At 43.2% G+C, this 27,426-nt stretch overlaps 1 protein-coding gene across 1 annotated transcript in view; it reads right to left on the bottom strand.

Moving 5' to 3' along the window:
• Nucleotides 1-6,243: 6,243 nt before the first annotated feature.
• The window catches only part of LOC126237315 (60S ribosomal export protein NMD3), an 82,844-nt gene continuing 61,661 nt past the window's right edge, over nt 6,244-27,426 (bottom strand). The window contains exons 9-11 of the mRNA XM_049947280.1: nt 14,410-14,525; nt 12,758-12,937; nt 6,244-6,597 (exon numbers count right to left, since the gene is read on the bottom strand). Coding sequence (XP_049803237.1) covers nt 6,402-6,597; nt 12,758-12,937; nt 14,410-14,525 — 492 coding nt within the window. The 3' untranslated portion in view covers nt 6,244-6,401. The remainder of the gene's footprint in view (nt 6,598-12,757; nt 12,938-14,409; nt 14,526-27,426) is intronic.

Below are 27,426 nucleotides of genomic sequence, written 5' to 3' on the forward strand. Positions count from 1 at the left end.
GGCAAAGTAATGAAGAGAAAGGACTGGCGAGGTTTAGAAAATGAGAAGAGTAATGGAAATGTTGCCCCGAACCACTGGTCAGGAGAGACTTGTTGAACAGGATGACAAGGGAAGACTGATTGTTGGTACCTGCAACAGACAGGATGATAAAGACATCCGCTCTCGTCTGGTGTGGGCACCACCAATCAGCCTTTCCTTCAGCAAGTTTCCTCCCACCGACCCAGGGGGCCTTTTCCATAATTCACTAATTCACATTTCCTTAACCTCACCAGTCGTCATCCTGCATCCCTCTTCCTTTCACTTTCACATACCTGGCTTCTCTTGTGGAAGAGCAATCAGTGAAAAAATATACAAGTTGCCATGGAACAACTGAAAGGTATCATGAAAACAATCAAAATAATAAAAATGAAATCCACTACTATAACGCGAGTGACTGTGGAAAAAATAGGTCAAAATCTCAAGTTCACCATTCATCCCACCAATGTCAATGTCAAAATTTTGTTCCTGAGAAACCTTGACTTTGATGTCCTGTTCCATTCTGTCAATGGCCTAAGTGATTGTGCCACTGGAAATGGGGGGGGGGGGGGGGGGGGCAATATGACTATCGTAGGTTTTCCCTCTTGGTGGAGTTGTGGAGAAGTGGTGGGGGGCAAAAATGTACCCGAAAAAGGGGTATTTTTCAGTTTTGTGATCATATCTTGTAAATGAATCACAATATCAAAAACATAGTGGGATTAAAAATTGTAGGGCATGAAATTCTGCATTGAATGAGACCATCCGCATATTTTTTGGACCACACGTTACCATACTAGTGCTCTTCAAAATTGGACCAATTTTACATGTTCATGAAAAAGCAAGAGCATCAAATATGCTGAGCGCCTCCGCCGAAGCAAAAGATGCACTTCTCCTGAGGTCATCTTTACTGAGTTAATGAAGGTGACTATGACTCAGGAGCAATTCCTTTCCAATGACAGAAATAAAGCACGTCTCATTAGCTTGCTTATTTCGAGGCTTGAAGATTAAGGCTTCTCAGTAAAGTAAGCTAATGAAGACGCAGACCACCTAATTGTTGCCACTGAGCTTGAGTTATCACGGGAACATGAGAAGGCTGTGGTTGTTGGTGAGGATACTGACCTTCTCATCATGCTCAATCCCCTAGCCACACCATCAGCAAATATATATTTCTTGAAACCTGGAAGACGATAGACGTCAAAAGTATTTGGTTCCAGCAGTTTCAAACTGGCAAACAACATTAGAAGGCCACTCATATTTCTCCACGCCATAATTGGATGCGACACAACTTCAGCACTTTTTGGTCAGGGCAAGGAGAAGGTGGTCAATCTACTGGTCAAAAATAAATGTCTTCTGGAAGATATCAAACCTTTCTTAGAGCATGACACTCAAGTTGAAGCTATTGTCGAAGATGGCCTCCGATTTTTAATAACCCTCTATGGAGGTACGGCAGGAGACACTTTAGACAAACTGAGATTCGACCTGTTTTCCAAAGTGATTGTGAAATCCAGATTCACCCTAGCATCCCTACCACCAACGTCTGAAGTAGCTCACCAGCATTGCTTGAGGACCTACTTATAAGTACAAATGTGGATAGGACACCAGATGGATCTCCTCCTCTGGGGATGGCAGGCTTCATAGTTTGGTCTTGGCCCCGTTCCTACCTCCAAAGAACCAGCTCCACAGTCTCTTCTCTCAACAATTTCCTGCAAATGGAACAAGGGCTGTGCAGGTAGTTGTGGGTGTCGGAAGGCTGGTATTAAGTGCTCATTAATTTGTGTCAACTCCAAGGGGAACTCAAGCACTAACTCCCTCCAAACAGATGAAACTGAAGAACCAGATGTTGCCGGAGACCTAGACTGTATATATGAGGTGGCGAAAATTACTGAGTTTTAGGAGCCGAGTGACGGGGCATCGGACTCTGAAATTACAGACTTTGAGGAGCCGAGTGGCGCAATGACAGTCAAAGGTCGACACGTGTGAAATTTGTGTACATACTTACTTTTACCCTTTTCATCTCATATATTTATGTAACATTTTGTAATTACAAAATATAATAACCACTACTTAATTTCAAGGAGTGTCTCTCTCTTCGTGCCTCCTTCATATTGGTTGAATGGGTATCACTATATTGTATCGAGGGTTAAGAACGGAGACCACATATCTGACAAAAGACAAATTTTACACGGGAGCTAAAAAACATAACTTTTTAATAACAATTGTGATTGCTTCGATTTTTTTTATTTAGAGCATAATCATTTATTACTCTCAGGTTGTGCATTGCCTTTTTTGTATCATTTTGTTATAACATATATTTTTTTCACTTATAAGTTCTTCTGAGCCAGGACTTTTTCTGACATTTGTCAGATACGAGGTCTCAGTTCCTAACCCTCGATATATGAAAAACATTTTTAATATTATTTTTCAAATGTTACAAAATTTTAATATTTTATTCTATTACTATATTAAATAAGTACAAGACAATGGGTTGCTATAGGTCTGTATTTAAAAGAGTGTACTGAAGAACCACATTTGAAACTGTCTTCATTGACGATGAGAAATGGCCAAACTTTAATGAGGAGCTCTACACATGTGTGGTCCAATAAATTCACTTTTGGTTTCATCGAATGCAGAATTTATCTCTCCATATCTTTTTTATGAACGACGTTATTGCTAGGTGGGTTAGTTTCAACAATATTACCAAAAAACAGAGGTTAAAATGAAAATTTTTCATGAACATGTAAAATTGGTCCACTTTTGAAGAGCACTAATATGGAAACAGGAGGTCCAAAAAATATGCGGATGGTCTCATTCAATGCAAATTTCATGCCCTATGCACTGTGTTTTCGATGTTGTGAGTCGTTTATGAGATATAATCACAAAACTGAAAACATACCCCTTTTCTTGGGTACATTTTTGCACCCCACCACTTTTCTACAACTCCGCTGAGGGGGGAAAACCTAGGATAGTGATACTGGGACACAAACGAAGCCATTAAAACAATAAAACCTTTTGTAGCAATTATTACCAATTTGAATGCTAGTTCTACTAGACTATCTGACAATGAGGACATTACAGAGGACATCAAACTCCGGGGGATGGGGAAGAAATTTACTCCTGTAGGAGGATGGGTAAGAAATTTATGTCATTTTTAAAGAAATGGAAACTAAGTCTGGATGCCCATACTGTGATTTGAACCATCATCCACCAAAATAAGAGTCCAGTACATTAACTTTGTTTGTTAATACTTCAGGAATAAAGGAGACCATTCACTGAATAGCAGAAGCATTAGAATCATCGACAGGTACACGAAATAGAAGGAAAACCTTGCTAACTTTTGGAAGAAATCCTTTAATGAGCTCATTTACCTAAAAAAGACAAGAAGAAAAACAAAGGGACAGATGATACAGGAGACAATGTGGATGTAAAGCAGCGTTCCACAGGCAGCAGAACGGTCTGGTATTCATGTTGGGAAAAAGCTGAGATAGTGTTTTTGTGTATGGTCAAACAGATGGAAATGGTCGAGAGCCAGCACGGCTATACAAAAACAAGTACCTTCACAGACACCAATCACATCACACAACATTTCAGTCCCTTTTTGGGTGTTTGTGAGATCAAGAGTCCTTTCAGGGAGATGGCGGACTGTGAGTACACCAGATTTGGAGGACTGGGTTCTACAGGATACCAAGACGAACCCTAGTTCAAGCTCCAGGCAAGTGGCCTGCCAACATGGTGTAAGCCAAAGTACAATTATGTGTATCCTGCATGACAATTGCTACTATCCCTATCACCTGAAACAAGAGAAAGGGTTATCAGAAGCAGATTTCCCTCTACAGGAAGGATTTTGTTGATGGTTTTTGCACCAGACCATCACAATTATGGGATTTATGTCATCAGTCCTCTTTAGACAAAGCAACCAGAACTGGCATCGTCAATCTGCATAATCATCATATGTGGGCTACAGACAAGCCTCAGGGAATGGTTGAGGAATCTCATCAGCATTGGTTCAGCATCAATGTGTGGACACGGATTCTTGGTGACCAAATGCTTGGACTGGTTATTATTACACATAGCCTCAATGGAGGAATATATCTGAGCTTCCTGCAGAATAATCTGCTTCAGCTGCTTGAGACTGTGCCTTTGGCAATAAGAGAGGTTACGTGGTTTCTACTTGACGGAGCACCATCCCACTTCTGCATTAAAGGTCACCGATATTTCAAGATAATCTTCCCCGGATTCTGGATAGGTTGCAGAGGCCTTGTAGCATGGCGTGCTAGATCAATGGACTTAAACCCCCTGGATGTTTACCTCTGCTGGCATCTGAAAAGCATTGAGTATGCTGAACTAGTTCCTGATGTGCAGACAACAGCGTGTTTATGATGCCCGTGATGCTATTCCGCGAGAGGCCGAATGTGCAAAAGAGTGCGGAAATCCATAATGCGAAGTGTGAAAGCCATGGAGGCCACTTTTAACATCTGTTGTGATGTGGATGCAATGCATCTCTGTAGTGTGTTCTGGGATGATATATTGTCATTGCACCCACACCGTCCTTTTCCGGACACATGTTTGTAGGACATTCTTTCTTCCACATCCAGTCAGGAATCCGTTTCTGCAGTTTGTTGGTTTTCTTAATGTTCACCCTGTGTAAGATAAGTCGCCTTGTTTGGTACACAAAAAAGTATCAATTAGTTTTAGTTGTCTTCTTAGGGAAAATCCACTTAATGTCATATTCACTGTTATAAAAGTGTTCCATTTTCCAAGTTGTTCTCCACGCTGTTGTCTAAGCAACATTCTGCTAGGATTTGCCGAGTAAAGGCTGAACAAAATACTGCTGGGGAATAATTAACAATTCTGTATCAAAATGATATGCTATAGTTTTGGCAGAAAAGGAGCATCTACTTACCAGTCATTGAAACATGAACAACTAAACCAGACTGACACAGGGACATAAAAATCCAACTGAACCATTAACTTCTATAATTTTCTGAAGTTCCTTCAGCAGAAGCAGAAGAAGTAACTTATTTTTATTTTCCTTGTATATTGCTAATGGAATTTTTAACTTTTCAAAACTTCATGATTCAAACGTATTTTAAAATTTGTCTGGCAGTTTCCCTTCAAATTACTGATACCATTCAAATAAGCTTTAATTTTGATTTGATATTCAAATATCACAACAGATTTCCAGATTGAAATTCCAAATTTCCCTGAATCAAGCTTTATTGTAAGTGAGACCAAGTTTTACTTTACCAATTTTCATGGCCATAAATGAAATTATTTGACTTGTCACATCACTTGTTAGTGAGTTCCGCTAGAAATTACAGTTTTAGCAACTATTCTGTGAGCCGTAAGCTTCTGCTGCCCCCAGGAAATTCATTTCTTACCAGTGTCCATCACCATTCTGCACCATGCTAATACTTTGTGTGACAATCTTAAGTAAATTATCACAGGTACACGCTTCAACCTGCTCTCACTTGTCTGTAATATCAAGATACTTTGTTAGGAATGATGCGTCACATTTCAAATTGGAAACACTTCACACTATGAGCATTGTAGACTTGAAGCTTGACACAGAGAGAAAATTGGCAAAGTATTACTTTGCATCAAAGATGGTTGTTGTTGTTGTTTCCCCATACCCCACAATGAAGTTTGAATATTCAATGCCAACATTTTTTTTAAATTAAAAACCTGCCTTTGCTTGTGTGTGAATAGTGAATTCTTAATTAGATGAGACATTTTAACATACATGTTACAATCCACTGCAATTGTAAATTGACATGGAGCCTGAGAACCAATAGACAATAACAAAGAAACTCAAAGTTGGCAAGCATTCTGGAGGTACCCGTGATCGAGCAACGAACTTTACAATAACTCACTGTTGTGAACTCTGAACATTTCTTTGCATAATTGAACAGCTGAACTCCCTCCTCAGTGTCCCCTCCTTTTGTCTTTCACAATTTTCCAGACAAGTCACCACCTTGGTCAAACACCCTGCTGTGTGAATTGTAACTAGAAATAACAGCCTTCGCGGCTCATCAACTGACAGCTGAGAATAAGTGAAGTTTCCTTTTATTCAAAAAAGAGAATAGCAGTTTGGAATCAATAAATACTAAATAATGTTGCATCAGCTACATCTACCTTGTTTAATGTTTTGAGACATTCTTATGTTGGGTACTGTGCAAAAAAAAATCCATAAAGTGAGTTCTGCACCATTATAAAGAGCAATGAGCAGTATTTAACTCAACAGTCTTTTATTGTCAAATTTCCATATGAAAATATGCACTTTTTTATGACAATATACAACAAAATAATGTTCAGGCGAATTAACAAGTATATTTTTTTTTTTTTTTTTTTGGCTCTTGGTGACAGCATACATATACAAACTAAGGAAATTAGGATGCATCAGCCATTTCTTCATCCATAATTTGTAAATCATCCAGCATTTCATCTAGTGTTATACGAGGCATAGTTAAGTCCTCAATATCATCAACATCAACTGGAATGTCTTTAGACGGATCACGGAAAATATTCACATTCTGTCTGTATGCTGGGTCTTCTTCCAAATCATCCAAGAATTCATGATAATCACTGAAAAATAATTGAATTGAATTTAGCATAATCATGTTTTATTTTGTGAGGACTGAATCTAGAATGTCACTTAACTCAATGAAAGACATAAAGAGCAACCTACAATGGAATACTGTCTCAATTCATTTGCCATAATACATGACGTGATAAAATATTTGTGGATTTTTGAATTTTATTCATAAGAATGACAAATTTAAATCAGGACAGGTAAGGCAAGGATTTAAAATATCTCCACTGCACTGTAATTCCTATGAAACTTTCCACTTATTTTCTAAATTTTGTCAGATGCTAGTGTAACTGATATTATATATTACAACTGCTTATAGTTGTAGTATGAGCACACTACTGAAGTTAGTCTAGGTAAACAGGAAGTCAGCTTTGAAATAATTTGTTACAAGTAAAGTGCTTTCAGAACAGATTACTTCAACGCACAATGGTAGAATAAGTCGAAATAGTATTTTCGGCTGTAGCTGAAACAAACATTGAAATGTTGTTGTTGGTTTGATTTATAATGACAATGTTCCAAGTTTTCAAACACTGATTCTGGAAACGTCCTCCAAAACTTTAAGCATCATCTAACCAACTCAAAGATTAGTACAATGTTTATAAATTTCTTATCTGTACAACCCACAGCCATTGCACAAGCTTTTTAAGATAATATATTCTAACAGAGATAATGAGCTTCGTTCAGAAGTAAATAAAAGTGTAATGTTTCACATTCAACAGCACAGTAGACAACATTGGTTACAATAGATCCGAACTCTGTTTCAGATCTATCCTACACTCTTTCAGAGAAACATTAATTACAATTCTTTATAATTCTTTATGTTTATCTTATTTATTTCTCCAGAAAATTTCTAAATTAATCCTTTTGTGTAATTATTTGTCACTTGTTTTTTATAAACTATGTGGTTTTTTAGGCTATGTACGTGTGATGTCTAATAATGACAAGCAAATGTTAGAAATTATGAACCATTTCTGTTACAGTCTGACATGCAAAACACGGTCTTATGTGCAACTTTCCGTATCACATGAAGTTACAAAAACCATTGAAAATATTGAACCCATGGCATCTGTACAAGTCACCAAGTCTGGATGGAATCCCAATCTCGCTTTACAGAGAGTACTCTACACCATTCACCCTTGACTTAGTTTCCATTTATCATCAATCTCTTGCCAAGAGCAAAGTCCCAAGTGACTGGAAACACTCTACTTTACAGGCCTTTATACAATGGAGAAGGGTGGAAGGTACTATACATGGGATCAAAACAGGAGTAAAAACACAGAGCTAAAAGAAAGGCACATGGAAATGTGACTGGCTGACCACTTCTGAAAGAAACACGGGTGAGTCAGTCACCCTATTACATATTCAGAACACATTCATAAAATTTTAGGAAACAAGTTGGCCATATCACAAAACTGTAAAACACTACCCACATTTGTTTTGACATCACCTAAAACAGAGGGTAGGTCTCCCAGCAAATCTGAAGCTGTCCTCTGGTCAGAAAATAAAACACAGTCGAATAAAATGTGGTGCACACTGATTTGTAAGTCACAAGACCACATATTGGAGGATCCTCTCGCCAGAGCAAGAAGGAATGCATCATAAGGCTGTGGTCTATGCGAAAACAAGTAAAGAAGACCTCATTCATACTTTGTGGCTGAAAGGAAGTACGCCACTGCTGCGTAATGGGTTTTACTAGATGCAACTCATTATCAGTCACTTCTGGATGCTCATCTCCGATCGACGCATGACTATGTCACTGTACCTCAACAGCGAGGTGACAGCATGCAGGAGGATAGCCCACTACACCGCTACACAACAGCTCCTCAGCTGCTACATCTGCCCTTTTGTTCCCTGCAATACCCATGTGCCCTGGTACCTAGCAGAAACACATTTCCTTCCTAGATGTTGCTGTTGGAGAAGGGTGCCCTAGATATTCTAGACTACTTTATCTGCTGGGTACAAATGTTGCTGGGAATGAAGGGCACTCAAGAGTCGAAATAGATAAGGAAGTTAGCACTATAAGAACATCTCATCTGCTCCAGTGCCTGCAAGATCACATACAGTTCTGCATCGAATACAGATAAGTTGTGAGGCAGTCGGACTTTGAGTACACGATCTGGGAAAACAACAGAGCAACCAATGGAGTCTCCCTGTTTTGACCCATCCACAGCTGTAGAATTGTGGTGTTCATTTAAAGTGGAAGATAAAAAGTATTAAAAACACATGCAGGAGTGTAATCTCTCCTGTACTGAACTAAATCTTAAATCACCCTGGGCCTCCGCTGCCACCACAGTAGCAGATGGTTAAAAACCTGGGTTCTGGGATGTACATGCTCCACACCAAGTGACTCCAGCCTATACATGCAGATCCAAAATGGCATTGTTGCCTGCGGATGATCGGAAAAAAAGCATTCCAGAGGTGGTTAACCAACAACATGGTATGCTGGTGAAGTTGGAGCTGCGAGGAACTAGAATGCCTGATGCACCATGAGGAGTTGCAGCTGGATGGTGAGTGGAGGTTCCCCAGCCTCAGCACAGAGACTGGGTTACCCGACCCTGCGGCATAGCTGTGTAATAGTGGCACGGAGAAATCGTCTTAGAAACGTACTGCACCAGAAGCCATTTCACGAACTCTCAAATGCGGCCTACCATAACAACAGTGGCAACTTGGCCTTTACAACCATAGCGACGAGACTATTATAAAACTGGCGATGAGGGTTTACAAACATCCCCACGTGGTGGGTAGTGTCAATAATATTCAGGTAAGATGGGCTTGCTGATCCATCGCTATGAAGCCACTGTCTAGCTGTGAATGCACAAAAGCCCAGTAAAACTGGAGCAGACACGCCATGTCTGTCCCCCGAGACCTGTGGCTAAGGCACTTGATAATATTCAGTGCCTTCAGAGATGTGGCTTTCAGGTCTCTCAGGTGTAGTAACCAAGACAGTTTAGAGTAAAAAATGAGACCCAGAAACCTCACTCAGTCTTTAAAATGTAGAATGATGTCCCTCATATGTAAGTCAGGTAAATTAAAAATATGACTAGAACAATTAAAATTAACACACACACACTTCTCTGCAGAAAGCCGAAAACCTGCCTTTGTAGCCCACTACTATAATCTCTGCATTGTAACTTACAGCTGATGGGTGCTATTTTAACACTGGAGGAGGAATGGAAAACAGCAAAATCAACACAAATAAGGAGCACTGAACCGGAGCCCTGACTGTAATCATGATACTGTTTATGGTTATGGCAAAGAGCGTAACACTTGAAGTGCTGCCCTGAGGAACACCATTTTCTTGCTCAAAATGATCTGACAGCACATCACCATCTTGGGACCTAAACTAGCGCGTAAACAGGAAGGATCATTTGAAGATGGGAAGGTGGCCATGAAAGCCCCATTGATTAAGTTGCTTGAGAATATTGTGTCTCCAGGTACTGCCATCAACTTGCTGATATCAAACAATATAGTGAGACAGTGATGTTTACACAGGAAAGTCTGCTGAATAGCCACCACTGATAGGGCCAGGTGGTCAACAGTGGACCGAAATCGCGAACCCACACTGAGAGCAGCTGAGTTGCCTGGTCTCTTAACAACCAGATGAGACAATGGTTAACAATTCACTCCTGAGCCTTCCCTACACAGTTCATTATGGCAATGTTCCGGAGCTACTGGGACATGTGCAGTCTTTTCCTGGTTTGAGGAGAGGTCTCAGAATTGCCACTCTCCACAAGTAGGGAAGTTACCTGTAGACTATGTAAGATTGAAACATTCGAGGAGGATTTTCTTTGACACTCCTGACAAATGTTCAAGCAAGCAGTACCGGATCTGAATGTGATCAGGTGCAGCATTGTACTTCTCAGACAGTGCTGATTCCAGCTTCCACATGGAGATACGGCAGTTGTAGGGCTCAGAATTCTGGGATCTGAAGTTAACTTGCCCCTCTCTGCAGTTGCATAGTACCAGCAAAATGCTGAATGCTGCCTGGCACTTGCAGTAGCATTTGCAAAATGCGCTGCCAGCATCTGTGCGATGTAGTCTCTGGGCAGTGTTTGGAGAAACACCCATTTTAGCACTGCTGCTATTGGCGAATGATTGTGTTTAACAGAAATTCTCCTGATGGCTTCCCATACTATTGCTGAACTACTGGAACAGTTTAAGGTGTTAAGGAACACTTGCCATAACCTTTTGTTGATCTCCTTAACTATATGTCGAGCCTTGTCTCTTGTGACCCGAAATGCTGTGAGCTTCTCTACCGTTGGGTCCACTGACAAACCATATGCTTTGAGCTGGGTTGCTGAATCGCTCTAATTGGTCCATCAAGGAACAGATGAACTGAGAACTTTGAGATGGGTAAGTCAGAAGCATGATGAATCATGGGTGTGATGTGGTATACCCATTCCTGGATGCTGTGTGCTGTGTTCAAACACAGCCAGCCGTCTGGAAAGTGTCCAGTTAGCCCTGCTGACCATCCTTTGTGGTGGCTTCTCTTCAGGTAATGCTCCATCTAGTAGGTGAATGTGGAGGGGGTAGTGGTCACTGGAATAAAAGTCCTCACTGACTTCCCACTGAACAGATGGGGAGTGGAAACGGAGAGGACCAGGGAAGAGGAAACCTCTTTGTGTGCCACTCTCTGCCAATGTACCCACCCATACTTTCCCCTTCCCTGCTCTCTCCTTTTCTGTTCTCACTCCCCCTCTCCCCCAACCCACCTCGCTACATTGCACCTACCCCCATCCCACTCCAGATTGCTATTCACATGACAGTCACATTCTGATCAGAGCTGTCAGTGGTAGCGGTTGTGTGTGTTTTGAGGTGTACTTGCTTTGTGTGTGTGTGTGTGTGTGTGTGTGTGTGTGTGTGCGCGCGCGCGCGCTTTCTTTTCCAAAGAAGATTTTTGCTGAAGGCTAACGTGTAACAGTTTTTTTGAAGTGCCTGTCTGCAACTCAACACATCATCTTTACTGTGTGTAGCAATCTATCCTTTTTCTAATACTGTTAAACCTACACATAGGAATGAATTACACTAGTTCTGGAAGTATAGTGCCATCTATGATACCATTTGTAAGATCCTCAGCATATTCAACAAGAAATTGCTTGTCGCTACAGATAAACTGATCAGCTGCTATTTCATTAGGAGGAGGACATGCACAATGTAGTAACCATAAAGTTATATTAATGAGGTTATGGTAAAATGCTGTATTAATTTTCCCATCTTTCTAAATAAACATATATATTGGTGAAAATATTCAATGCTTGACAATATAATATGGATAGATCAAAAATTTACTCATCAGGCGGTGGCAGAAAAAAATAAAAGGTGTGGAAATGCACAAGCTTGGAGCCATTGGCTCCTCCTCTTGGCTGAATTCCTTCTCAACCATCTGATAAGTATCTCATGAACAAGGATTCTAGGTGACTTTTCTGTTTCCAAAATCCCACCAGTCCTTTTCCTTCATCCTCCTTCCCTTCCATTTCACCCTTCTGTCAGAAGGAGCCACTGGCTCAGAAAGCTTGTGCATTTCCACACCTTTTATGTGTCATCCATGCCATTGCTTGGTAAGTACTACTACTTCTTCTTCTTTTTTAAATCTATGCATATTATAAAGAAACACACAGATGATTAGCTCACTTAGGAGGTGAATTAGACATACTATTTTGATGTGAACCATAACTGTACAAGAAACTACTACTGTTGTGTACTGACAGTTGTCTACTGATGCCTAATGTCTATGTATAATACTCATGTTACTTCGATAATTGACAGAGGCAAATTCAGACAAGTGCATTATCTAATAGCAAATAAGTAATGTGCTATACCATACCATACTGTAACATGAATTCATACTTTAATATACTGATCAGTGACACACAACCCTAACACTGATGTACTCTTGGCAAATGATTTACACAAATAGGATAAATCAGTGGTAAAATATAGGTTTTTAGTGTCCCACACAAGGTCTATTATGAATAATGTTTTTACCACCAAACATGGGAAATCCATTACAATATAGGACAGTTAGCAACCCTGCTGTAAATGGAACACACATATGGCGAGTGTGAAACTTGTTTTGAGTAACAGTATATATGCACAAAATGTAACATTGCTTCCAAAAATAGTCCAAAAAAATTCTAAATTTAGAATACTCACTTGGCTTCAGTGTTGATATGAGTGCTTTCTTCAGCAAGATGTTTAAGTTTCCAGTTACGCAAACGTTTGCGACTACTCCTATCACCGTAATGTTTTTTCACCAGAATGATATCTGGTATCTTTGTAGCATCCAATTTCTCTAAATTTGGATCATTTACATTACTGTCTGCAAGTGTGTACCTGGAAACGCAATGCAAAAAAATGCAAGGAATAAATTGATGAGAGTTTATGAACGAGGAAATGTCTAAACCCAGTTCATACACTTTGCAACATAAGAAATAAATTTTAGAAATTTTCTGAGACAGAATCACTGGCCATACTAACTCACTATTTTGCCTTGCAGAACGTTTTTAATTCCAGGAATGTCAGTACGAATACAAAAATCAAAATATACATGACCATATTGAGACCTATAGTAATATATGGATCAGAAGGCTGGGTATTGACATTAAAAGAAGGAGGAGAACTGGTTATTGAGATGGGAAAGAAAGATACTGAGAAGGATTTTTGGAGCAGTGAGAGAGGAAGATGGCTGGAGAGTAAGAACAAATGTATAACTACAAACACTTTTTGGGCAGATGGATATTGTTGTTAAAATTAGGCAGGGCAGGACATGCACAGAGAATGCCAGAAACTCGGAGTGTCAAGAACGTTTTTATGGGAAAACCTGACGGGAGAAGGAGATGAGGTAGACTCAGAGTGGCTGGACGATATGGAAGAACATCTAAAGGAGATGGGAATAAGAAATTGGAGAAGGAACGCGATGGACAGAGAAGAATGGAGGCAGGTGATACAGGAGGCCAAGGTTTTTAAAGGACTGTAGAGCCAACCAAGAAGAAGAAGAAGAAGAAGAAGATTAACTTTCTGGAGGAATGTGCATCATCTTTTCAAAACTTTCAATGACTCTTATACATTTAAAAAACTTTGGAAGCTATAACAATTGATCAGGTTACCTGCCATTATGAATGTGGGTCCATTCAACAACTGTTTTATGACTTTCAAATGATAGAGCACTGCAATCAGTCATCCTTTTCTTGGAAGTTTTATTCGGCAAATCTAGATTTCAGCTAATGCATAGCCATTATCAGCGCACCATTTCATAGTATCAATGCTTGTTCAAGTATGTCAGTCCCCTGTTGGTCAGACTTCTGTCACAGTTTTTTCACGACTACTGTATGATGAAGGTAGGCTCTGCGAAGAACACATCGATAACGAAACCTACCTTCATTATACAGTAGTCTCGAAGTTACTGTGACAGAAGCTCGAAAAACAGGGGACTGACATACTAGAACATACACTGATACTATGAAATGGTACACTGATAATGGCTAGGCACCAGCCAAAATCTAGATTTGCTGAATAAAACCTGTAAGAAAAGGACAACTGATTGCTGTACTATAATACTTCATTTCAAAAATATTAGTTGCAATTAACATTCTATATCTGGTTTCAGTTCTTGCCAAATTCATGAAGTATATTACACAAGGATGATTTATCATGGATGTGAAAGGCCTCACAAATTGGCTAGGAATTATTTTCAGAAATGAGGAGAAAATAAATGCAACTAAAACTAGGATTCAAAGTATTCCATTTAAATAGCTGAAATACAAAAAATTTTTTATATAAAATAATTTGTGTAAATTAATAAGTACCCAAGAACAGAATCTCCAGGCTTCAATATGTGGCCAAGATGAGTCCGAGTGTGGATTGTGTTTTCTGTCATTCCCAATTCTGATGCTCTTACCAACCACACATCAGCTACTGTATGCTGGGAAAAAAAAAAAAAAATAAAAATTAACTGATTTAAAACATTAAAGCATATACTATATTCACCAAAAGATTATGGTGACGCAACTCACAAAAAAGCTAACACAGCAGATTCAGCAAACACGAATAAGAAAAACAAGTGGAATGATAGTAAACAGTAATTACGTATATTTTATCAAAGATAATTATGAATTTTTTAGCAAAACAACAGGCTCTACAGACATGATAAAATTTTTTGGAATATTTCTGGCTGTCTAGTTTTTCTTTGAAATAAAAACTACTATCACACACTGCAATCTGAATTGTCTCTAATACTTCACGATACTAAATGATTGAGAATACTGATCAGTGGGCCAAAGATAGACAGTTTTCATTATCTAAACTGTAAACAAATCTTAAGAAGTCCCAGCCCTGTTAGTTCAGCAAGTCAGTAACATCATAACAAACTGTTTTATAAAAATATTTTTTTCTGTTGTGGTCCAAGAAAGAACGGTGTAAAGGAACAATGCAGACAAGGGGCTCTCACATCAGAGTGACATTTAAAGAAGCTCTTGGTAAATTATGAAATAGATAAATAGATGCAAATTGTACTTTAGGTATCTCAAATCCACCTTTCGAAGTTGCAGTATTACCACTGTAAGAAACAAACTATGGAAAATCCAGGAACGAATGTGAAATATTATGAAAAGGAAAGTTGTTACTCACCATATAGCAGAGATGGTGAGTCGCAGATAGGCACAACAAAAAGACTGTTACAAATAAAGCTTTCAGCCCGTAAGGATATCATCAAAAATAAACGACGGGCAGGCAGGCAGGCATGCATGCAAGCATGTGTGTGCGCACACACACACACACACACACACACACACACACACACACACACACACACACACTTGCCTGAGTCTGCAGTCATGTGTGTGTGTGTGTGTGTGTGTGTGTGTGTGTGTGTGTGTGTGTGTTTTTTTTGACAATGCCTTACGGGCCAAAAGCTTTGTTTGTAACAGTCTTTTTGTTGTGTCTATCTGTGACTATAACAAGCAGATGTTCCAAAAACCTGTGATCATGTGGAATCTTTGGAAATGTAGCACCACCCAAAAGCTGGTTTGACCACAATAGTATTTTATTAGCTGTGATCCTATTGAATGCAGAATGCTTTTCAGGTTCAGACTGACTATCCTAGCTAGTTATAGGGGGACCTATTGTTTAATGTTGACTTCTAACTGTGGTGCATGTTTTTTTTTTTTCACACAACAGAAAACAGTTAACAGTCACTTTCAAGCTCTTGCTCTTTTTCTAATAGGAATACACACATATCATTTGGGTGTCTGTGTGAATGTGTGTACTCCCAATAGAAAAAAAACAAGAGCTTGAAAGCTAGGGTTAACTGTTCTGTTCCTGTGTGCCATGCATCAATTTGCTGCATGCTAGTGGCTGCCCTTCCCTTATTTTATGTATTTTCTATCCAGGTATTTCCAATGTTGTTGTTTCAAGATTTTTAACATATAACTTATCAGAGGCAGCTCCTGCATAGGTTTGCAGGTTTGTGCTACCCCCACGAATAACTGTTAAGTTGTGTTTGCTTTTTCAATTTTATACGTAAGTGAAAAAGTTGCGTGCCATTAACCTCTTTGAAATGCTCGGTCTCCAAGTACCAAAAGTAGCTGAATAGGACAAAAATGTATCGACAGCAACTTAGGTTGCACTGGGCCTGTAAATGGCGACCTGGGTGTCTTGGTTGTGTGGGAGCAAGGTTTATCAAGACAGTTCTGAGATACAGGCCTTGTGCATATAAACACCCCAAGCAAGCCAACTAGGAATAGAGGAGGAAGGTGGGAGAGCACTGAGCAGCATTCGCCCCCGACACACGGACGAGACAACGCCTCCTGGCCGTGCAGCGAGGATGACGGGGCATGCGGACGCGAGATGCAAAGGCACATCCAGAGCTGGTACCTACTAGCATGGTGCGACTGATGGAGCAGTTTGCGACTGCAATGTGTGACACAGAGGCAGCAAGCAACGGCGGCGGCTCCAATAGAGGTCTTTCGAGGTTTCCCTTAGTCGTAAGGAGAATACCGAGGCTGTTCCCTTTAACCCCTCAAAATAAATTCTTAATTATAAGATATAAAATAAACCTCCCTCCTTTTAGCATAACAAATAAAGAAAGACCGCCAAAACTTTGTAACGTAGCCGGTATCTGAGGCCCAATAGAGCGGACGCTATTAGTGGCCCACCATCCACCTTCCTTCTGAAGAGAACTGAAGATTTCACATCTTTGAACAAAACAGGACTCTTGCACCTCGTTATGAGTTCACATGTAACTGCGAGCGAAATAACTCTCTCCTGTTCCGTGTGTTCATTATTTTAGTGTGGCTATGGGGAATTTTGAGACAAGAAGTGAATATATGAAACAGTGAAACACAATTTCCTTGCTCTCTGAACCCATCAATTTACACAATTTTAAAGAAAGATTAGAAATGAAGAGGCTAGCTACTTAAACAATTTCGCACACATTTGAAATGAAAAGTTGCAAATTGGGTAGAGAGTTTAACTCCAAAATGTGCAATAAGCAAGAATGCCTGTGTGGTTGTGATTTGGAAAATAACTTATTTTGTTTTTCTTGTTTATTACTAGGGGAACTTTTGACTAAACATGGAGTCTGTGACATTCAACACCTCTGTGACAAAATTAGGAAACATGAACTTTCTTCAATCCACATGAATAACATTTTGAATGTCTAGGAAATTTAAACAGGCTACTCAATTAGGCAATGGGTACAGAAAGTCCATTCCATTAAATAACCAAAAAGTCACCCATAACAGGTAAATACTAAATCTAATTATGAACTGTATTCGTTTCTTTGGTGTGTTGGAACTTGCCCTCAGATGACACAATGAGACGGAATCATGTTCCCATCCCAACACTTTTCATGCCTTGATTAATTCTACTGTAGAATTAGACTTTGTAATAAAATCACATTTAGAAAAAGCAACAGTTTCCAAAGCAACCTCTAAAGCAACCCAGAATGACCTCCTTCAATGGGTGTGAAGTCTACCCAGAAGAAATTAGAAAGTAAATACTGGTGCAGAGTTTTTGTTAATAATAGCTGACGAAACCAGTGATGTTGCCTGCATTTTATAGGTGGTTATAGTATATAGGTACATCATTAATGGAATACCTGTTAAAAGATTTTGGGGTATCACAGCATCAGAAAAGTTGGTTGGTTGGTTGGTTGGTTTGGGGGATCAAAGGGACCAGACTGCTACGGTCATCGGTCCCTTTTTCCAAATACAAAGAACACCCACAGAGAATAAAAACGAGGAACAGAATAGATCACAGACGATACAGAACAAGAGAAACTGAGACAAAGACAAGACACAACGAACTAAAACCACACAGAGTGTGACGGTGGTTGGCCGACCATAGAAATAAAAAGGGAAAAGCCAACCACTTACAAACACATTAAAAAATCAGTTTAAAATCATAGGCCAAAGGCCAGAATCAACACAAAACAATAAAATAAAACAGAAACACTCAGATTAAATGATAAAATCCCCTGCCCGAATAAAACGTAAAACTAAGTCAGCCATAGCGGAGTCATCTGTTAAAAGGGCAGGGAGCGTATCAGGCAGCGCAAATGTCTGCCTGACCACAGCTAAAAGGGGGCAGGCCATCAAAATGTGGGCCACCGTCAAAGCCGCCCCACAGCGACATAGAGGAGGGTCCTCCCGGCGCAGTAAATAACTGTGTGTCAGCCGGGAGTTGCCAATGCAGAGCCGGCAAAGAACTACTGAGTCCCTGCGAGTGGCTCGCAGGGATGACCGCCACACAGCCGTCGTCTCCTTGACAGCACGGAGTTTATTGCGCATTGTCAGTTCGCGCCATTCATCTTCCCATAGCGCCAAAATTTTGCGGCGGAAGACTGCCCGCAAATCAGTCTCTGGGAGGCCAACGTCCAGAGATGGCTTACTGATGGCCTCTTTCGCCAGGCGGTCAACATGTTCATTACCCGGGATACCGACATGACCGGGGGTCCACACAAAGACCACAGAGCGGCCGCAACGGGCAAGACGAGAACGAGGGAAACATTGGTCGAGAGCTCGTAAACCGCTGAGGGAATCGCTACAGATAACGAAGGACTCACCTGAGCAGGAGCGGATATACTCTAGGGCACGAAAGATGGCGACCAGCTCAGCAGTGTAAACGCTGCAGCCATCCTGCAAGGAACATTGTTCGGAACGGTCCCCTAGAGTGAGCGCATACCCGACACGACCAGCAACCATCGAACCGTCAGTGTAAACAATGCCAGAGCCCTGATACGTGGCCAGGATGGAATAAAAGCGGCGGCGGAAGGCCTCTGGAGGGACTGAGTCCTTCGGGCCCTGTGCCAAGTCGAGCTGAAGGCAAGGGCGAGGAACACACCACGGGGGTGTATGCAAAGTGGCCCGGAAAGGAGGTGGAAGAGTGAAAACCCTAAGCCCGGAGAGAAGCTCTTTGACGCGGACCGCGATGGTACTACCAGACCGGGGCCGACGTTCTGGCAGAGGGACGACCGGTCGCGGGAACAGAAGAAGATAGTTCGGATACCCGGGCAAGCTTAAAACATGGGCAGCATAAGCGGCTAGCAAACGTTGGCGCCGTAACCGCAGGGGAGGGACACCTGCCTCCACTAGCATGCTGTCCACAGGGCTGGTGCGGAAAGCACCAGTGGCAAGCCGTATGTCGCTGTGTAGGATTGGGTCCAGTACCCGCAGCACAGATGGGGATGCTGAGCCATAAGCCAGGCTCCCATAATCCAGATGGGACTGGATTAACGCCTGGTAGAGCCGTAGGAGAGTAGAGCGGTCGGCGCCCCACCTGGTGTGGCTAAGGCATCGCAGAGCATTTAGATGCCGCCAACATGCCTGTTTAAGCTGTCGAATATGAGGCAGCCAAGTCAGCCGGGCATCAAAAACTACACCCAAAAACCTGTGAGTCTCCACCACAGCAAGGAGTTCGTCGGCAAGATAAAGCCGCGGCTCAGGATGGACCGTTCGGCGCCGGCAGAAATGCCTAACGCGGGTCTTGGTAGCCGAAAACTGAAACCCATGCGCTACAGCCCAAGACTGCGCCTTACGGATAGCGCCCTGTAGCTGACGTTCAACAGCTGCAATGCCAGTAGAGCTGTAGTAAAGGCAGAAGTCGTCAGCATACAGGGAAGCGGAGACAGAATTTCCCACTGCCGCAGCAAGCCCGTTAATGGCTATTAAAAACAGACAGACACTTAAAACAGAACCCTGTGGCACACCGTTCTCCTGGACGTGGGAGGAACTATACGAGGCTGCGACTTGCACGCGGAAGGTACGATACGACAGGAAATTGCGGATAAAAATCGGCAGAGGGCCCTGAAGACCCCATCCATGAAGCGTAGAAAGGATGAGATGACGCCATGTCGTATCGTACGCCTTCCGCATGTCGAAAAAGACAGCGACCAGGTGCTGACGGCGGGCAAAGGCAGTACGGATGGCCGACTCCAGGCTCACCAGATTGTCGGCGGCAGAGCGGTCTTTACAGAACCCACCCTGAGACGGAGCCAGAAGGCCCCAAGACTCCAGTACCCAATTCAAGCGCCGGCTCACCATCCGTTCGAGAAGCTTGCAAAGAACGTTGGTGAGGCTAATGGGGCGGTAGCTGTCCACCTCCAAAGGGCTCTTGCCCGGTTTCAAAACGGGGATGACAATGCCCTCCCGCCATTGCGACGGAAACTCACCCTCGACCCAGAGACGGTTGTAAAGGTCGAGGAGGCGTCGCTTGCAGTCCACTGAAAGGTGTTTCAGCATCTGACAGTGGATTCGATCGGGCCCGGGTGCGGTATCAGGGCAAGCAGCAAGGGCACTGTGAAATTCCCACTCACTGAATGGAGCATTGTAGGATGCAGAAGTGTTTGTGCGAAAAGAAAGGCTCCGACGTTCCATCCGCTCTTTAATGGAGCGGAAGGCCTGGGGGTAATTCGCAGAAGCGGAACTCATAGCAAAATGCTCTGCTAAGCGATGTGCAATGACGTCGGAGTCAGTACAAACTGCTCCATTCAGTGAGAGCGCAGGGACGCTGGCAGGGGTCCGATAGCCGTAGACGCGTCGAATCTTGGCCCAGACCTGCGATGGAGTGGCATGGTTGCCAATGGTGGACACATACCGCTCCCAGCACTCCTCCTTGCCTTGGCGGATAAGGAGGCGGGCCCGCGCATGCAGCCGTTTGAAGGCGATAAGGTGGTCTATGGAGGGATGTCACTTGTGACGCTGGAGCGCCCGCCGGCAATCTTCAATCGCTTCAGCGATCTCAGGTGACCACCAAGGCACAGCCTTCCGCCGAGGGGACCCAGAAGAACGGGGAATGGCAGATTCGGCGGCAGTAACGATGCCGGTGGTGACCGATTGAACCACCGCATCAATGTCATCAGTAGAAAGAGGCTCAATAGCGGCAGTGGAGGAGAACAAGTCCCAGTCAGCCTTATTCATAGCCCATCTGCTAGGGCGCCCAGAAGAGTGACGCTGTGGTAGTGACAAAAAGAGCGGAAAGTGGTCACTACCACACAGGTCGTCATGCACACTCCATTGGACAGACGGTAAGAGGCTATGGCTACAGATTGAAAGGTCAATGGCGGAGTATGTGCCATGTGCCACACTGAAGTGTGTGAAGGCACCATCATTTAACAGCGAGAGATCGAGCTGCGACAATAAATGCTCAACGATGGCGCCTCGACCTGTTGCCACTGACCCACCCCACAGAGGGTTATGGGCGTTGAAGTCGCCCAATAGCAAGAAAGGTGGCGGCAATTGGGCTACCAGTGCAGCCAGGACATGCTGCGAGACCTCACCATCCGGTGGAAGGTAAAGACTGCAAACGGTAACAGCCTGTGGCGTCCACACCCGAACAGCGACAGCCTCTAAAGGTGTTTGGAGAGGGATAGACTCGCTGTGCAGAGTGTGAAGGACATATATGCAGACGCCACCAGACATCCTTTCATAAGCTGCCCGGTTCTTATAATAACCCCGATAGCCACGGAGGGCGGGGGTTCGCATTGCCGGAAACCAAGTTTCCTGCAGAGCAATGCAAAGGAAAGGATGAAGGCTGATAAGCTGGCGGAGCTCAGCTAGATGGTGGAAGAAACCGCTGCAGTTCCACTGGAGGATGGTATTGTCCATGGCGGAGAAAGGCGTGACGGGACTGGGAAGGCAGATTACGCCGCTGGGTCACCTGCTGCCTCCGATTGAGCACCTGTGCTAGTGCTATCCATGGCGTCTGAGGGACCGGCGAGATCGAGGTCCTCAGCAGACGCCAGGATCTCCACCTCGTCCCCAGACGCAGAGCTGGAAGGTGGCGGTGGGGTGGCTGCCACCGCGAATTCCTTGGGCTTAGAGCTCTTCTTCTTGGATTTCTCACGCTGCTCCTTGGGTTTAACTGGCTGGGAGGGCTTCACCGATTCAGTCTCCGGGACTGAGGAGGATCGTGAAGCCCTTCGACCAGCTGATTGCGGGCACTTACGCCACTGTCGGTCGTCAGCCTTCCCACTGGTGGAAACCTGGGAAGGGAGGGACCCAAGGGACCCCTTGCGAGCGTGAGAAGCCGAAGAAGTTGGACACTTCTCCGGCTTAGAAGCAGGGACGGATGTCCCTGATGGGGGGGGATGGTGTTGCCCCTGAGGTAGGTGGCGCAGGAGCAACCCGGTGGGTAGAGCCCCCCCTCTGGCAAGGGGGCAGGACGAGTTGTACCACTCAGCGATCTGGCCGGAAGTCGCGAAACTGATGGGGCGAGCACAGGTGTTGTAGCAGCGGCGTAGGATGATGTCATTCTCACGGGATGTAATCGGTCGTATTTCCTTTTGGCCTCATTATAAGTCAGTCGGTCCAGGGTCTTATATTCCATGATTTTGCGTTCTTTCTGGAAGATTCTGCATTCTGGCGAGCAAGGTGAATGGTGCTCCCCGCAGTTGACACAGATGGGAGGCGGGGCACATGGAGTATTGGGATGAGACGGGCATCCGCAATCTCGACATGTGAGGCTGGAAAAGCAGCGGGAAGACATATGGCCGAACTTCCAGCACTTGAAGCACCGCATCGGGGGAGGAATATAGGGCCTGACGTCACATCGGTAGACCATCACCTTGACCTTTTCCGGCAACGTATCACCCTCGAAGGCCAAGATGAAGGCACTGGTAGCTATCTGATTTTCCTTCAGACCCCGATGAACGCGGCGGACGAAATGTACACCTCTGTGCTCTAAGTTGGCGCGCAGCTCGTCATCAGACTGCAAAAGAAGGTCCTTATGGTAAATAACTCCCTGGACCATATTTAAACTCTTATGCAGTGTGATCGTAACAGCAACATCCCCCAACTTGTCACAAGCAAGTAACCGCCGTGACTGGGCAGAGGATGCCGTTTGTATCAGGACCGATCCAGAGCGCATTTTTGACAAGCCCTCCACCTCCCCAAACTTGTCCTCTAAATGCTTGACGAAGAACTGAGGCTTTGTGGAGAGAAAAGACTCCCCATCAGCTCTCATACAAACTAAGAATTGGGGCGAATAACTGCTACTGCCATCCTGAGATTTACGTTCCTCCCACGGTGAGGCCAGGGAGGGGAACGTTTTCGGATCGTACTTCTGAGCGTTAAATTGAGCCCGAGAACGCTTAGAGACTGCTGGCGGCTGGCCACCAGCGAGAGACGATGTACCACGCTTCATTGCGGGTCATCCGCCCTGATGCCACCTTCTCCGACCAAGGGCCCTCCCCACGGGTGCCACCCAGCCACAGCAAAGGCCACCTGGCAGGATGGCCATTGCCGGGAGTCCCGATACCCCAGGAGGATAGGCATCTACTCCTTGGCATACATGGGGAGTTAACGGCGCAGGCATCAGCAGAGTGATCCCTGTGTTGTCAGGGGGCTACAACCAAGAGGGTACATGGCGGCCCCACCACAACGGACTGGCTACCGTGCTGGATGTTAGGTGACATGTGGTCCATGGTCGCCGTCAGTGCAGAAAGTGGCCCTGCACATTGCTTGGCAGAAAGGGCACGCAGGAGCATAGCCATGCCCAAAAGATGTAGAGCGGGCAGGACTGCAACGCAACGACGAATAAGCAGGCGAAAGTTCTCAACGCAAGATGGACACAATGCACCAAGTAAGGCGCCCTTCCCCAATCGGCTCGCTCTTCAGAAAAATTTTGAGATATGGAGGTCCTACCCGACAGGGGACCATCACGTAAGGCCGAAACGTTTGAGACTCCTTTTAGTCGCCTCTTACGACAGGCAGGAATACCGCGGGCCTATTATAACCCCCGAACCCACAGGGGGGCATCAGAAAAGTATGATGCCCAATATTTGGCAATGTACATCACAGAACAGATAAATCACCATTTAAAGAGAATTGTCCATACAAAATAATAACACAAACATACGATGATGCAGCAATCATGAGCGATTTGTCACACAGGGCACAGGCTCTTGCTAAGGAAACATTTTACAATGTTTCATATGTTCATTATTAGTCATCAGATGAATCTGATTTTTCACCTAATTCCAGGGACTTTTCAGCTCCTTTTCAGCATTTCCACACAGAACAAGAGTCCTTAATGAAATAGTGTGAAAATGTCCACCACATTTAGTGCCTACTTATTGGAGTTTCCAGTCAAGGAGTGTCAGTACTGTTTTTGAATATTGCGAAAGTATTTTCGAGGACTTGAATAATATGACCAACAGTGTAAAACTGTGTAATGAAAATACACTCCTATAAGCCTGCAGCTTAGTTACGATTTTGAAGGATAAAAGGTCCATTTTCTGTCTCTCATTTTTTCATAACATTATGATATATGTGGATATTTTGTTCACACAGCTACAGAAACATGACATTGACTCACCTTATGCACAACATCAGCTGACAGCTTTTGAGCATGAAATTACAAATATTACGGAAGGCACAGTTGAAAATACAATAGATTTGGATGAATATCATAAAAGAGGAAGAATTGAAAATGGAGGAGTAATGTGTAATCTGCTGTGGAATGCAAAAGTAGTATGTGATGTTAGTTAAAAGGTGAACAAAAGATTCAAATTCACTGGACAACTAGTTGCAGCCCCTCTCTTTCTACCAGAGAAATCCACTAGTCTTCCAGTTTTCCAGAAACTTCTTTAGAGCTGCTGTTGAATGCTATTCTTTTTTGGAAGCTAACGAACTTTGAACAGAACTCTTTGTTATTTATGGAAGAGAGGAGTACAAATTTATGTGTGGAGCTTTGAGCTTGCCGGATTACTTGCCGGATTACTTAAAGCGATAACTACAATTAAAATGACCACATCAGAAGCAGAATATTGTTTTCCATCACTGAAACGTATCAAAAGCTTCTTAAGGAATGCTATGGAACAAAGAACAATATCAGCACTTGCAGTGCTCCCTATCGAATGAGATTTCATTTTAGGAATTCCTTACATCAGTCAAAGAGTGACTGAAAACTTTGCAAACATGAAGAAAATAAAAATGAAATTCATGTGCAAATGATAGAAAACCACATCGAATGACAGGGATGCAATCGAAAGAGATTTACATCGCTGCTGCTGAAAAAGGTTAATAAGGGAGGCCTACTACTTTTTGCGTGAATAGAATTGCAATTCATCTTAATTTCATTTATTCTGCAAAGTAATACTTCATTTGGGGTACATGTTTTGGTGTTATTACTAGCATATGCTGCAGTAATATGAATGAGCACCCTGTTTATATCTAGCATATGCTGCAGTAATATGAACGAACACCCTGTTTATATCAAGGATTACAAAAACATGAGCAATGCACTGATTTTCTATCTGCTGTTAATGTTTTTCTTGGCGAGCAAAGTGCACCATCTTGTTCGGTCACAAACCACCACTGCAACTTATGCACAAGTGCAAGAAACTCAAATTAACAACTAAAAATCAAGTAATGGAAAATCCAGGATGGAATAACTGCAGTATTAAGTAGGATAGATTACTACTTACCACATATAGGAGGCACTGAGTGGCAGACAGGTACAGTTAAAGTACATTTAAAAGTAGACAAAGCCTTTCCTCAGCCATAGAAACACACACACACACACACACACACACACACACACACACACGCTGCTATTGTCTCTGGTCATAAAAGCCCAACTGCAGTATCTTGGCTATGATGGATAGTGCGGGTACAGAAGGAGCCTGGGGCAGGAGGAGGATTGATAGAAGGGTAAGGGTGGGGGAACATGGTGGTGGTGTGGCTGTGAGAGTGCAGGGATGTGGTGAGGACTGGGTGGTAGGCTGCTAAGTGTAGCATCAGGAAGCTGTGCGCATTGGGCTGGTGGGCGTGCGGGTGAGAGGGGAGGGGGAGATAGCAGGCATGTATGAGGCTGGAATGGGCACCGGGAAAGGTGGAATGAATGATACAGTGTAGTAAGAGTTTCTATTTGCTTAATTCAGAAAAGCTGGTGTTCATGGCAAGAATCCAGATTACACAGGCTTTGAAACAGTCAACCACACTGTGTTTGGTGGTATGCTCATCACCTGCGAGTTCATCTCTCACTTGGTCATAGTTTAGCTGTGTCCAACAGCTAATGAGCTGTCTGTCCACATGAATGGCCACTGTAAAACTAACAAACAAGTGAGGGACGGGAGGCGCTGCATCTTCTGAACCAATAACAGCACCGAACGAAAGCCGGTTAGGGCATCGATGCTACGACATTGCCGGCTTCAGTGTAAACATTATATGTTAGAGCGCGAATGCCTGCTGTTGTGTTGTGTTACTGCCTCGACTACAGTTTTTGTTTGTTAAACAATGTCGTTCACCAAGTGACAATCCGTTGAGCCGTGGAGTGCCATTAAATAGTCAGGCTTTGCAATTGTTAATTTCAGTCTTGACGTTGCCACAGGGAGTACTGGAAGTGGATGGTTTACTCTCGCTATCGTCTGATGTGAGAATGCCTCTCTACCTGGTTTGGAATCTTTAGCCGACCGGGATGTCATCGCTTACAAGACCTGGCATTGTGGAACAGATGCTAAGACCCACGTGAGATTTACAAGCAAGAAAAAGAATTTGTGTCTGTTCATGTGCACGCGTCGATTCCTGCTGATAAAGTTTTAGAGCGTATCTCGAAAACTCTAGGACTCAGTGAAAGAACAGTTATAAGGAATGGGCTGCTACTTCAAGATTTACAAGACAGTGAAGTAACAGTGTGGATGAAAGGCCCTGTGGGAGAAACTGTGTGTTTTTAAGTAATCTGGGCAAGTAAAAAAGCAGCCTCGTCCTGTTACAGATATTTATTCTTTCCAATTCGATGCAATTCGTCAACACATATACAGATACTATAAAAGGAAAGAATACCCCACAATAGCGAAGTTGCTAATTTCTTTAAAAAAAGTGAACTTTTCTCAGGAGGGGTGGGGGGTGGGAAATGTCACTTAAGATGATATTGAAAAGTATGGGCTTCCGTTTTAAAAAGTTAGATGGATGAAAACTGTTACTTGAAAAAGCTCATGTCGTTGCAGCTCGTGCCATTTTCTTACACAAAATTGTAAGTGTGTGTGTGTGTGTGTTTGAGGTTTTCGGGCGCTAAACAGCGTGGTCATCAGCACCCAAACGCATAGAAACAGGAACACATGCAGTGAAGGGACGAAGACGGACAGCGAACAAGGAGAACGGCTAAAAGACACAGACCAGACGCAGTTACAAATCCTCGCATACAGAGGTAAAACAAGAGGAGAAGAAATGCACTAAAAAAGGAAAGGAAACACAAGGAAAAGAGAACAGAAATCGAAGTGAAACAAGTAGGTAATCGTGACTGGCGGACCTCTTACCTAAAGCCTGGGTGAGCCAGTCACCCAGCAGCACATTAAAATCCCCTCCCTAAAATCCGAGGCAACAAAT

The sequence above is a fragment of the Schistocerca nitens genome, chromosome 2, assembly GCF_023898315.1.
Source record: "Schistocerca nitens isolate TAMUIC-IGC-003100 chromosome 2, iqSchNite1.1, whole genome shotgun sequence".
Taxonomy (NCBI): Eukaryota; Metazoa; Arthropoda; class Insecta; order Orthoptera; family Acrididae; genus Schistocerca; species Schistocerca nitens.